Source organism: Miniopterus schreibersii (assembly GCF_964146895.1).
Source record: "Miniopterus schreibersii genome assembly, chromosome: 15".
Taxonomy (NCBI): Eukaryota; Metazoa; Chordata; class Mammalia; order Chiroptera; family Miniopteridae; genus Miniopterus; species Miniopterus schreibersii.
In genome coordinates, this window is record NC_138115.1 from 31069664 (window position 1) to 31084089 (window position 14426).

The following is a 14426-nucleotide window of genomic DNA, read 5'->3' on the forward strand; positions in this document are numbered from 1 at the left end:
TCTTACACATCCACTGTGGAATAAACTCAGTTCTTGCTTTTGAAGGCGACTTGGAAGTTGGGGTATTTCCTCACTCTTTAGGAAGCATCTGTATATGTTACATGCTTGTATCTCTTGTAGTTTGTGATCACACTAGAAGACCTATATAATGCTGAGGTCAGTGTTATTTGAAATATCCTCACTCTTTAAATTCCTCTCCTCTTAAAAATACTGGAATGAATGTCTCCCCCACACAGTAGAATATTTATTAACAGTCCGACCCATTCCTGAATATTGTCTGGAAAATAAATGAGATGCTATCTGTTCCTGGAATTTAGATATGGCTAATATATTAATGAAGGCAGTTAGAAATGATCAGATATGTCAGGGTAGCTGTCTGAATGAGGAGCTGTGTATGTAAAGTCTGTGTTTCCTATCACTACTAAATCTGTCTCAGAAATAAAGCTATATGAGGTAATCAAAGGGAAAGATTAAACTAGAGCAAATATATCTCATTAACAAAGCAGTCAATTCCATTTATTTTTAAAATTTTATGTACACATATGAATGATCTGTATAATGTACATTCAATATAGAAAGCTTTATATATTTGATAATGTATAGAACATTTCACAATTACACTAATCTCTTACATAACATTTTGACATCTGTTTTTAATTTTTTTTTGCTCAAGCTCCTTTCTCATTCAATTTGGTGAAGCCAGTTATACATACCGATGTGGACTGTGAGCTCTCGGGAGGTTAATGATTGAGGATCAGTGAACAGATGCAGGGGCAACCCCTAATAGTGTTCGACCGTGGGAGGAGGACAGCCACGTAGACGCGATTCAGGAGAGGAAAATGCCCTTTTCCAAGGACAAGTGACTTAGCCCAATTTCTGTAGACTGTAGTTCAACCCCACAGTCATGCTAATTCAAAAAAACATTATAAAAACTAGGAAGAAAGTTTTGTCTTTTTGATTCACAGTCTTGTAAACAGATATAAAGGAACAAAATGTGCTTACATACATCAAGAAAAAAGTTCTCGTGTACCCACTTAGGTTGATCCACAGAGTGCTTTCTTATAGTGTGATACAATTGGAATCACGGACTTTTCCTAAATAAAAATATATTCATAGAAAAAGGAATAACACTGTCATGAAATCAGGAGGAAGGCAGTAAGAGTTTGCTTCACTGTATCAGCTGGAGGAATGTGGACTGGGCACCGACTGGCCTTTCAGCGCTAATGTCTCTCACAGAGGTTTCAAGTCTGATAGCCAAGGTCACCTGCCTCTTGGTCTACGGGAGGAGGCAGATTAGACATGACTGATGAGGATGTCCCTGCGGTAAGGTAGCCAGCAACTCCAGGTCCTGCAAGAGAGAAAGGAAAACACACACCTTCTAGAGAGCAGAGTCTTGTGAAAACGTGACCTTTATAAAAATGTCAGAACCCCATCAAGGACCCCATCACAAGAAAATGATGATCTATTAGAATTATCTAAAGGTACAACTAAACCTTAACAAACAGCTACACAGCAACCATTTTCATGGATTGCCTTTGTTATGTGACAAAGTTAAAATGGATGGTAGTACTGCTGTGGATATATGGAGAAATTTTCCCTTCTCACATCTGGGAAGTTCAATTTTTCAAAAAATCCTGGGCACTGAAGGATAGCTATGTCAAATAAAAGTCACACGATGAAATTCCCAACAAAAAACACTTCTGTCCATCAAGTTAACCTATTTTCATTTGGTGCAAAAAAAAAATGCTATTGTAACAAGTAACACCAAATGAGCAAGGTTTGCTACACCACGGTCTCAGAAAGAAAAGGAAGGCTTGGGACATGTCATAGGTCAAGACAAGAGTGTTATAGGAACAGGTATCACTATTTTAGTTTTATATGTCTTCTTTGATTCTAAAAGTCTCTATTGTATGAAAATGCTCTAATGCCAGCATTCATCAAGATGTGTCCTATGAGCACATAATGGTTGTAGGCTCTCTAGTTTCTTTTAAACATTGCAGACATTTAATTACATCTCAGACTCACTGCACAAACTCTACAGAGTACTTGGAAGAAACACTGTAGCATAATACACATACTGAGCAACACTTTTAGCTGAAATCGTAGGAAACAAGCAAACAGCTAAGGAACATTGAAGGGTTAGGACTAGAAAGACAGTGGAAGTGGCATGCATTTAGCAAAATGGTTCTCTACCTGCTTCAGAGAGCTACACAGAAGTTAGCAAGCTGCCTGGCAGAGCAGATCTAAAGCCCGCTCCTGAGGTGAAGGGGGCTGCTGCCAGTTAGAAGGGAAGGAGAGACACCTGAGGGGAAAAAAGAAACATAAGCAGCAAGGGAAGTTGTGAGGAAGTGCACACAGCAGAGCAGTCTGATGAGGACTGAAGCATAACAGGGACTGATGTAGGCCTAAAAAGGGCACAGTTCAGATCATCTTGTTTTTCATCATACAAGCATTTGTTTCGAGGATGTGAAACGGCATGTACTACTGAGCAGACACTGTGACACTGTGCAGAGACAACTCAGCCTCCGTGAGCTGCAACATGCCACACAAGCACCTAGGCCCTCGAAACCTTCAACTCATAATTCTTCGAAAAAGAATTTTCCCTTTTTAATGCCCATGAACCTGCATCTATCAATCCCTGCCTTCCACCAATCCGGACGCCAGGCCTTCCACAGCCTGCTCAGGAAAAAGGCCATCGGGTCAGCATACCCCCTCTCACAAGGTGGTCCAGAGGGGCAGCACCACGCTGTTCCACCACTTCCCACCACCTATCGCTCTTGCAACCTTAGGCAGCAGCGAGATTACCAGGAAACTAGCAAATGAGGTTACCAAAGATGTAACCCTAAAAAATAAAACCCTAAACACTCCAGATCAATATAATTCCTGAGCACTTATGATTATGGACTCAACTTGGTTTATATCAAACAAGTAGATGATGAGACCAAATCATGAACACTACATACAGAAAAGAGACTAAGGCTGTGGTTCTCAAACTGTGTGCTGGGGCACCCAGGCAAACTCAAGGGAACTGCTGGATAGTTTTAATTTGAGATACAGAGACACCTGTTGGACACCATACAAACAACAACTTTCAAGGTGTTGGACATAACTACTTAATAAACTTAACTATTAGGTTTTCTTTTTGTCTAGGGATAGATGAAAAAAAAAAGTGAAATGAGAAAGTTTGGGAACCTCTGGGCTAAACTCTAAATTGTGAAATGTTGTCTTAAAGGATTATCCAGAATATTCTAGCCCTATCACTTGCCTCTTTAGGAGAAACAAATCAATTTCTATAAATGAAGTCTGAGACACTCTCTCCCTCACACCCCTGGCCTTGGTGAGGACGTGTCTGGTTTTTAGGGGCCAGGAGTTACAGTCTGACCGTTAGGATGGGATAGCGCAGTGTGTTCTCCAGAGAAAGGTAGGAGGAAAGAGCAGAAATGTGACATGTGGCAACAGTGTGCAAGGCTGTCAGACTTAAAAAGAATGAGAAAAGATGGAAACTTAACAAAGATTATACCACAAAACAGAACTGGCTGCCATAATGGAATAGTGGATGGAACATGAGCTTTGGTGAAAATGAACATGGGATTCTCAGCGGGGAAAACAGAAAAAGGAAGCTCTGCCTCAGCGGCCAATGTCCTACAATAAACTGACACTGTCCTCAGGGAATCTTAACGTCGCTCACATCCTGTCTTGGACAGGAGTAAAAAGAAAAGCAAAATGTAATAAAAATCAACTCTGCAAAGAACTATTGGACTGGTTTGAGGAGAGGCTCAAGAATTGTACCTCTCTCATTTTAATGGCCTTAGGAAGCCAAGTTAACTATCCCACATGCCTCTAATTAAATAAACATGTATAAATAAAGGTTTTTCATCTCCACTTCTAGCTCCTAACTGTTGGCATGGCTGCAGGCTTCAGCAATGGCCTTCAGGATGGTCACAGTGCCACCAGGCCCTTTCCAGGCTTAGATCTATACCATCTCCCCCTTGACTGGCTTTGTGTGAAACTTGTTGCCCCTTGATCCAGCCCAAGGACTGCAGAAATCTGTAAACAGCAGCCTTTCTTCTCTCCTAACCCTCCTCCACCCCACAGCTGCTGCTCACACATTTCAGAAGCCACCCCAGGGAGCCAAGTCAAAGGAAAGGTATAGACAGGACTCCTGACTCCCTGTTTTTCTTGACAGTCACGAGGGAATTGGGATGCGAGTGAGGACCAAAATGGTTTCTAAAGGAAGCCTAGGTCTCTGAAGACAAACCCCTCTCTCTTCTGTGTTCCAACCACAGCCTATTACTAATCAAAGACCACGTGCAGTCTTTTATCCCATCAGACAGGCAAGCCAGTGAATTCAAGCTAGAATGGAGAGCAAAGAGAATGAGAAGAGGCCTTCCTGCAGGGGCTCACGGTCTACACTTACTATTTTTTAGGGCCAAATTTCAAACAAGTTTACACTTAGCTAGAATAAGGCAGATTTTCCGATCATAACATCTTACATGCGAAGTAATGACTTGTAATGCCCACAAAAATGAGGTAGTATGTAAACTTTAGTAAAAAGAGCTTAAACAGGTAAAATTTTTGTTGTTCCTAATTAGAAGCTACAGCTCTACCCCAAATTGGAAAGAGATATGGAATATACTACGGCCTTATTCCAGGGTCTTCTCTCCATGGAAAAGTTAGAGGGAAACCTGTGGCACTGTGCTCTCAATGTGCAAACACGACCAGCAGCCAAAGCACCGCGCTTATAAATCGCAGGCTCTGCTTATAAATTCTAGTAGATTAATATTAAAGTGGTCACAGTGGAAACACTGTTGTATCACAAGTGAGTCTAAAATTAAACCAAGCAAAACTTTCTCCAAAGTCCTTGTTTTTGAATATTCAAGATTCAGTCTTCACGATGTATAAACAGCTATACTAACAACCAGGGTAATTAAAAGTTACACTGGTTTGAGAAACACTAGGTAATGATTTCTCTCAATTTACTGACATCATCTCTGGTTAGAGGAGGATTTAGTGTTGATACTTTTTTTTAATATACTGTTGAGCCCAATGAGGGGTTAGAAGCACTGACTTCCCACACAGTTGAAAATCCAAGTACAACCACACCTGTCTCTCCTACACAGATTCCCAACCTTGACCTTGACCCTTGAACATTGGTTTGAACTTCATGGGTCAGCTGAAAAAATCCACGTATAACTGGACCTGCACAGTTCAAACCCACATTGTTCAAGGATCAACTACAATTTCAGGCAGATGGCAAGAACCACCTCATATTCTTAAGGTTAATTTCAACTGAAACCTTTTATACCAGAGACTGTATTTCAATTTCAGTACATAGCAATACAGTGCTGGGACTTTCTAAACAGAAGTCACTGTGAAGATGAGTAGTTTAAAATTATTTTGCAATTAGTGTGTCAAATGGACAAATGTACTGAACTTCAAAACTGTATTACCTTTAGATGCCTCAGCAGTAAAAACATCCTTTCCTTTATGGTACCCACATATTTCCTCCCATGAGAGGATTATCCAGAAGTATTTAGTAAAAGTACAGATTAATCACCGGAAACTTAAAAGAAAACTATTTCACATGTGAGTGTACACATTTGAAATCTCATCTGCTATTCCAACAGAAATAGAATGATGCTACCATGTTTCTGATACTGTTAGTTCTGATTAGATATTTCCCCACAATTTTTACATGTTCGAGATAAACATTTTAATACAGCCACGTTCCAAATGTAACCTATGACACCATTACTTTGATCAAAACTGAACAGCGCCCATGTTTCAATCAGCACGCACTCAGCACAAAGTCCTTTGCATGCTGCCCAGGGCTACAACCAATGGTCTACCACATGCCCACAGTACCTCCAGCGCAGGGCGTAGCTTAGGAAAACCCTCTAAATGTTATTTTAGTCTAGTCAGGGCAAAAGGAAGGTCCAACTGGCTTCTGCCATACATCTTAGGGCAACCAATTGGTGTGATTTACCTGTGAGGTATCCTGCTGTTTGTGAGTCAGAAATAAACAAATCGTGTTTCTGATCTTTGAAGGCACTCCAGACTGAAGAACGAGAGAGGATTTCATTCACCTAGGGACGTAAAGCAAACTCTTTCAACATAAATAAATTAAGGACTGGATACTGAAAGACTGTACTAAACAGAAAAAGCAAACTTCCAAGACAAAAGGCCAGCTGAGGAAGACCCAAAGGTGGACTAAAACCTAGCATTCTTCCAACACTCTATTCCAGCTACATCTCATTAAACCAGACCCCAAGAGGCCCCTAAGTCAGGCTTCCCTCTAAACTTGGATTCCACTATTTAAACCTACAGTTTACTCATCTGTATGAAATTTGGGCAGGAAGATTTTCTTGTTATGGTAACAACTGGCTGATAGTGTGGTATGGGCTCGTGAAGGATTCCCAAGGACAGGGTATGGGGAGAAGATGCTGCAAACTCAAGCTGAAACACACAGCACACTTTCAAATTATGGGCTGTGACCTGTTAGAAATTTATGAAATCAACTAAGAGGATTGTGATCAAATACTTCAGAAAATAAAATAGGTTCATGTAGAAAGCATCAGAGTATCACATGTAAAATGGATAAATATTGTGTATGTAAATATACATACACACGAGTATAAATAATGTGTGTGTAAGCGTCTACTAAACTAAAATGAAAGACGTATTTCTTTCTGTGTGACACATTTTTAAAAAGTTCAGAAAATTCCAACTTAAAGATTATCTTTGGGTGTGAATGTTCACATCGAATATTGAGCAGTTCGCATGTGACACACAGTGGACACACGAGAAAGTCTGTCTCTGAAATGCTTACTGTCTTGTAGTAGAGACAGCACCAGGTAATTTAGTGTAAGCATTAAAGTAGACCTACACATGGGGCCATGTGAGTCCAACAGATTCTCTATCCCAACCTTGGAGAGAAGCAAGTGATTGGTTGTGCAGGTGGTGAAGGAGCTCCTATTTTGGAAACTATCACACTTCTTTCCTCCCCTTGGGAGTGGAAGGTGGGTGTTAGGTTTACTCTGCTAATTTCATCAATGAAAGTCCTGAGACAGGTCCAGGGGAAGAGAGCGGCCTATATGTGGGTTTGCTTGGCATTCAGAGTACCCATAGCAAAACCCAAAACGGACAAAATACTTCACATAAACTTATAGTTAATGACTGCAGCAACACATGCTGTCTCTCTTCTTTAGTATCACTTTAAACTGTTCAAATGATGATACTGAAAGAATGGACAATGGCATAAAAACGTTTCTTTAGTTGGAACACACAAACAGTGAGTGGATTCACTAAAGGAAGACTTTAAATCGATTTAAACCTACAAAAAACACACACTGGTAGGTAGAAACAATCCAAATGTCCATCAACAAATGAATGAACAGATAAACAAATTGTGGCACATACACACAATGGACAATCATTCAGCCTGAAAAAGAAAAGCACTGACACATACTACAACATGGATGAACCTCAAGAACACACAAAGTGACAGGAGTCAGACACAAAAGGTCACACGGATTCCATTAACATGAAATATCTGAATCAGAATTCATAGAAAACAGAGTGGTGGCTTCCAGAGGCTCGAGGGAAAAATGGGGAGTCACTGCTTAATGGGAACAGAGTCTCCTTTTGAGAACTAGGTAAGGTGGTGGTTACACAACACCGTTAATGCACTACGTACCAATTAACTATCCACTGTAAAATGACTAACTTTATGTTACCTAAATTTCACCTCAGTTTTAAAATAAGAGAGTATTAGTAGAGAGGGCTATCAAGTAGCACTGAGTGAGGAACTCTTCAAAAGCAACATAATAAGTGAAATCAAAGAGGAAAATTAAATTACTGACTGGCTTGAAATCGGCATATGCATGAGCTGAAACACACTAATATATATCTTTGAGACAAAAAAGAAAACTAACACATTATATGTGCTAATAAAGAAAGAAGATGAAACTAAAATGATGTTCTGTATCTTTAATATGGCATTTTGGGATGTTTCATGAATGTGGTTGTCACTATCCAACAATAACTCCTACAATTGAAAATTCACTTAATCAGCAATAAATACTCATTATTCTTCAATGCTGAAGGATTTCAGCATTTTTCTTCTTGAAAGGTACAACATGCTATCACTATACAGAAAGAAAATCCTCCCGAGCGACCACCTGAGTATATGGTTTGTGTGCTTCTACTGGTTACGAGGCAGCTATGCTAGTCCATCCTTGGGTCTTGGGATTGGCTCCAGTTATAGCCAATAGAACCACACCTGTAAGTGGATCCTGAGCAGGGGTGCATGTATCATGCTTGGCCTAGACCCTTGGTTCTGGGAATGCCTTGCTGTAACTGGCAGATCAAAGCCAGCCCCGTGCAGACTCACCTGTTCTCCATGCTGCAGGCTTCGTGTCATCGCCTTGAGAGCTTTAACAATCTGTGCCTTAGTGGCTGCTGGACTGTCCAGATTTTCGAGGCCAATGCCTTCAAGCAATTTTAAGAGGTATGGGACCAAATCTGCTTTCAGGGCCTAGAAGACATTAAGTATACATATATATTGGAAAAAAAAAAAAGTAAACCATTCACTGAAGAAATAATTTTACCCCCAGAACAATACCTGGAAGAAGATAATCTACTTTATTTAATGCCAGATGAAAATTTAAGTATTTAATGATAAGGGCATTCTTATTCAGTAAGATTTTAATCCATGCCATCAACTGTTCTAAATACACATTGATTATTTTATTTAATCTTCCCAACGCCTAATGACATAGGCACAATTATTACTACTAATGGAAAGAAATCAATGCACACAGGAACCTGAGCAAAGCAGAACCTGAGCTTTTAGCCACTGCACTGGGCTGTCCCCTCTAATGACACTACACTAACAGGCAACAATATTTGAAGTATCTTAGTATCTTTTTCACATTTTCTTAAAACATCAACCTTTACATTCACCATACATATCCTATCAGCCTGACAAAAGCTAAATAATACTCTGGCTTCACACGATTTCAATGCCCACTCTGAAACTCAAAGGGAAGACGTGGAAGTAATAAACACTTAGTGAGTGTACCTTTTTACCAATATTATTCTTATAACAACTCTGTGAGGTAGTCATAACTTTACAGATGAGGAATCTGAGCTTTGTAAGGTTAAGTATCATGCCTGAGGTCATAGAGCCATCAAGTGGTAGAACTGGCTCATGTTCTTCCCAATACAACCAACCCTCCAAGCGAATTGTACCTTCGAGCGTCAGAGCGCCCAATTATCTCCTTGAGATGTACTCAGTACCTCTAACCTGCCTAAATGAGGAGTGGGTGGGGAGGAAGAGGAGACTTGAGATTTTGGATGGGGGCTGAGAGAATAGGAGGGTCAGATAAAAAAGATGCAGGGCCTTGCATTCAGGCTAAGGGTGTCAGCTGTCACTTGGTCATCTGGCAGGTAGTGAGGAACTGTTAAAGAATTCTAAGACAAGACTGGCCCAGTTATATTGAGTTGTATTTTAGGAAGATCGCTGTTACAGTAGCGTTTACGTCATCGTATGCTTTTTGTTCCTTCAGCGTCGTCTATTCTACATTGGTGCTCACCAAGTCTTATTTTCATTAGGTGGGTAGTCTCTTCAAAAAGGACAAGCAAAATCTTGGCACGTTTCTTAAATATGACTTAAAAAACAAAGGAATGAATTAACAAAACAAATCCTTCTAAAGGGGGTGCCGCAAATTTTACAGAGCAAGCTGAGGAGAGATGCTTTGACAGTCAAACTTTTACATTGAAACACTGGTAAGATGTTGGGCAGCTGGCCCACTGTGTCTGTGTGCACAGACAGGCTCATGCCTGTATGTGCATGTATAATATAAAATCATGCAAGTACCACCCACAAGTTACCCTCTGCCAAACCTTAGCAAGGGAAACCAAACAGTGCTAAGTAGTAAAAACCTACGTGTCTGGTATGTCTGCTTTCCTGAAACAGCACTGAATCTTGAAGTCACTTACTTGTGCTACTAATTCATTCTGCTCCTTCTGAAACATTCGATTAATTGCTTCACAGGCTAGACCAACAACATCTGGTCGCTTTTTCATTCCATTCATCAATGGGCCAATGGTCTCTAAAGATGCCATGGCTCGAACACACAGCTAAGTGCCCAAAAAGAGAAGGTTACTTGTAGAGTAACGACAGTGTTTTTATAGCATAGTAAATACCATAATAAAACATGGTAAACCTACATTCAGTTCAAGTTTAAAATGAACTGAATCAAATTCAGTCTTCTATTAATTGTATCACTACACTGGCTTCAGGAACTGCTACAGTAACATGTAGCTCACATGCCGAAAGGCACAGAATAGGAAAGGGATTCATACCACAATGTACATTAGTCAGGAAGAGGGAGCATAGATAAGTTCTAGAACCATAATCTACTAAATGGATTCATCAACACTGTACCTCGTTTTCAGACAGGGCATGGATAACCCGAATGGCACTCTTAGGAATGGCATTATTCCTATGATTCATCGCCTGGATAACTTTGGGAAGATGGCCCAATGGTGGGACCTGATCAGCCAACTGAGGCTGTGCATTGAAGAGACACACTGTAGCCATCGTCAAAGTTTCCAGAGTTTCTCCCTGGAGGGTATAAAACAAACAGTCTATGAAATACAGTCCTAAACACCTTTGGCAATTATTTGGTGTTCAGAACTAGGGATCCACAAATTCTATGTACTGATACTTGAAAATTGATTCACAAATCCTGTAAGAATGAACTTCCCCATCTTAATTAAAAGGCATGAATTTAAAGGACTTTAAAAATGTGTTATCTTAATCTTAGCAGCCTTTCACTGGGCAAGGTCACATCTCATTTCTATTGCAGGTTTAAGAGACCATCTCCGAAAAGATAGCACCAGAAATTTTTAGATAATGTTATAGAAATGTCAGTATCACAGAACATCAGTAATTCAGGAGAACGCAGAACTAGTGAAGTGTTTCCCCCAGCTCTATTAAAATCCTACTATTTAACATGCCTGGATGCTATAATGCACTTTCTATTGTGCATAATGGATTGCAAATACCTGTATCATACCTGTATATGCAAACATCCATCCATAACATAATCACCATAAACGAAGATGGAAACTGGATGTGCCAAAAAGAAAAGTGACATAGGAGAAAAAGGTAGTGTGTTTTTCCCTTTCCAAGTTCCTACTCTGAAGATTTCATTACTTAAACAAGCTATAGCTAGTAAAAATCCCAGTAAAGAGAAAATGTGACTGTGGAAAGACACATGTAAATATTTCTATACTAATGATTTTTGAAATTTTGCTAATCTAATAATAACAGTAACTAATAATTTCTAAGTACTCAACATGTGCCAGACATTACGGAAACCACACCACATATATCAAAACCCATTAAAACCTCAGCCTTTGGGGAAGGTGCTGTGATCACTCAGAAATGAGCCAACTGAGGCAGTCCTGAGGTATTGCTCAAGGTCATAGAGCTTAGACAGTGACAGAGCTTGAAGTGGGGTTCTGGACCACTGAATAAGACAGCTTGGGCTCTCAGTAACCTCTCTGTATAGCCAGTTTATAACAACAATTACGTACATACCTCAATTATTTTCAATTCTAAAGGTTCAATTAACAGAACCTTAAACATTACCAGGGTTTCTAACTCACCAAACCTAGACCAAGACTATTTTCTCACTCACTCCTGCTTACAGGTAGCCTTCAGCTTTGAGCATGGACAGAGTTCACCATGTAGTAACTACCCTCCTGTCAATTTCTTTTTCTTTTCTTTTTTTTTTTTTTAATAAATCTTTACTGATTTCATAAAGAGGAAAGAAGAGGGAGAGAAACATAGAAATACCAACGATGAGAGAGTCATTGATTGGCTGCCTCTTGCATGCCCCCGATTGGGTATTGAGCCCACAACCCGGGCATGTGCCCTGATGGGGAATCGAACCCTGATCTCCTGCATCCTAGGTCGATGCTCAACCGCTGAGCTACGCCCGTCCGGGCCCTCCTGTCAGTTTCTATAACTAGGTCATCCTTGCAATATATAAAGAGCCGAGTAAAGAACATGGCCTAGGTGAGCACACTTCCACTTAGGTTTCTACAATGAACATTTAGGCTTCTCCTTAAAATTATACAATTATTGCAAATGGGCTGGCAGAAACCTTCTTTCCGAGCTTGTAAATGGTCAGAAATAGCATCTTCTCAGTATAACTACAAATGTGATTCAAAAATAACCATTTTACCAAGGAGTTTCACTTTCGAATGTGTCAAAAAAAAAAAAAAAAGGCATATTTGATTTAAATATGGTTGCTACATTGAAGGAGGCAGCCAATTCTTAATGCATAGCCAACAAGGATGGCGTTTTAACAGGAACACCAGCAGTGCATTTAGCAAACTATCTGATGGCTGTGGCTTACATGAGGACTGGTCTTCTCCAGAAGCTCAGTTAATTTTTCTAGTAATGCGATGAGAAATTCTCTAGGTTTTCTTAGAACCCAAGCTGGTTGTGCAATAAAGATTCTCAAGAAAACGCCTCCAACAGCAAGTTCACCCTCTGCTTCTCCAAACACCATGGTAAAATCTTCAGGCAACTTTAAATAGAGAAAGAACCACAGTCAAGTCACTTAGTCATCAGTAGTTGTACATTAAGCAATAAATGCAAACTCTATTAAAGTCACTGTCATGAAATTAAGCAGTCCTTAGTCATTAATACAATCAAATCATAATTATTATGTTTTATTGTCTCTTAGTAAAATTTAGGAAAGGTTGATTACTTACCTTAGAAGTGAATATTCCTTGTTTTATGTTTAAAATCTTATTTGCCAGGGGAAGATCTTAGTGTCTTAATGACACAGTATCTAAGAGGTTGGCATTAAACTGATTCAGCAGCAACTTAAAAAAACAACAACAAATACAGTAAAATGTAAAATTTCTTTCTCTGAATGAAAGTATATTTACCTTCCAGTTTACGTCAGGGTTGTCTCGCTGATTTTTAAAGTGCCTTGGGGGGAAAAGAGGGGATAGCAAACTTCAGTCACAGGACACATTTCATTACCTTCAGAGGAAGTGTTAGAGAGGTGATAGACAAAGTGGAAAATGAGTGCCCTTCCCTGAGATTCTACCTGAAGGCCATCAGTTATGAGGTGTCTTTACTTACTCTAGCATCATTTCTCTAACCGTTGTGGACACTTTATCTCTGGAACTATCATTCCAAATTAACTCTGGATTTTCATGAGTTCCTTCGAAAATATGGACAGCAGCTTCAGGGCTGTCTCTCATGGCATCCATAAAAACACTTGGCAGAAATTTCATTAATGTAAGTCGAACCTATATGAGGAGGTTTAGGAAAAAACAAAAAAAACCTATTGGAAACATCTCAATATTTGGTTTGTTTTACATTTCTCTAAGATAGACTATTGCTGTAATTTGTGTTATGGCTGATATGAGACATAACTATTACCCAAAAGCCCTAACGTGGGACAAGAGATAAACCTTGGTTTATGCAAAGGTAACTTGAACAAGCCTCACTATGACCTGCTCCTACTTATCTAGTTTCATTTCCATTCTCTGCCTCAAACTTAAGAAACTTCAAGAAATTCAGTATCCCTGGTGTGTCAAGTTCCCAGACCACACCCTGCACATGCTGTTCCCTCTTCCAGAGCACCCTGAGCTGGCCTGTCCCTCCCAACTCTATCCTATGTCCCCCACCCTCAGAAACAAATTTTTTTTCTCATTTTTTGTGTCCTACGAGGATTTTTAGTGCCTTTATTTTGCTGTACCAGGTTTTATATTATACTGTTACTTTTTCCAAAAAGATTTTAAAAAACAGCTTTAAAAAAAAAATCCCCCCAAAAAAACCACACACACAAAAACTGAAAGTTAGTATGAGGCACAAGTACAAAGGCAAAATACAGGCTGGGAAGGTAAGTTTTCCCCCTCAGGTTCTCTCTCCTTCATATCATTAAAGTCTGCGCTCAAATCTTGTCTTCTGGAAAATTCCCCGGCACAGGTGTCTCACTCACTGCCTGTGTATCCAGCAGCCCCTGACACATAGCAGCTATTAAAAAACTTGAATAAATGAGACTAATATGAATTCAGTACACAAAGGAAACATATAATTGCTAGTGATAGGCTACAAATTTAGCTCTGAACTTCCTAGCAGCCAATGAACTACAGGAAACATCAGTTCCATGACAAAATCTATGAAATAGGAAGTATGTCACTTTTCTCGATCATGACAGAATTTGAAAGCTATCAACTGGTGTATACACTATCAGATGTTTAAGTAAAAAAATTCTTACAAAACGTAAATCCTCTGATCATAAGCCTTCAGAGTTATGTCCAGGTTACTCAGCTATTCTAGAAAAGGGGTTGGCAAACCAGGGGCCAAATCTGGCCCGCCCCCTAAT

The 14426-nt window shown here is 39.7% G+C and overlaps 1 protein-coding gene across 2 annotated transcripts in view; it reads right to left on the minus strand.

Moving 5' to 3' along the window:
• Positions 1-489: 489 nt before the first annotated feature.
• Positions 490-14426, minus strand: part of DNAJC13 (DnaJ heat shock protein family (Hsp40) member C13) — a 95525-nt gene continuing 81588 nt past the window's right edge. For both annotated transcript variants that reach the window (XM_081159902.1, XM_081159901.1), the window contains 8 exons: positions 13175-13344; positions 12976-13018; positions 12435-12608; positions 10451-10630; positions 10003-10143; positions 8393-8536; positions 5987-6086; positions 490-1348 (listed from right to left, as the gene is read on the minus strand). In XM_081159902.1, the coding sequence (XP_081016028.1) occupies positions 1242-1348; positions 5987-6086; positions 8393-8536; positions 10003-10143; positions 10451-10630; positions 12435-12608; positions 12976-13018; positions 13175-13344 (1059 nt within the window). In that variant the 3' untranslated portion in view covers positions 490-1241. The remainder of the gene's footprint in view (positions 1349-5986; positions 6087-8392; positions 8537-10002; positions 10144-10450; positions 10631-12434; positions 12609-12975; positions 13019-13174; positions 13345-14426) is intronic.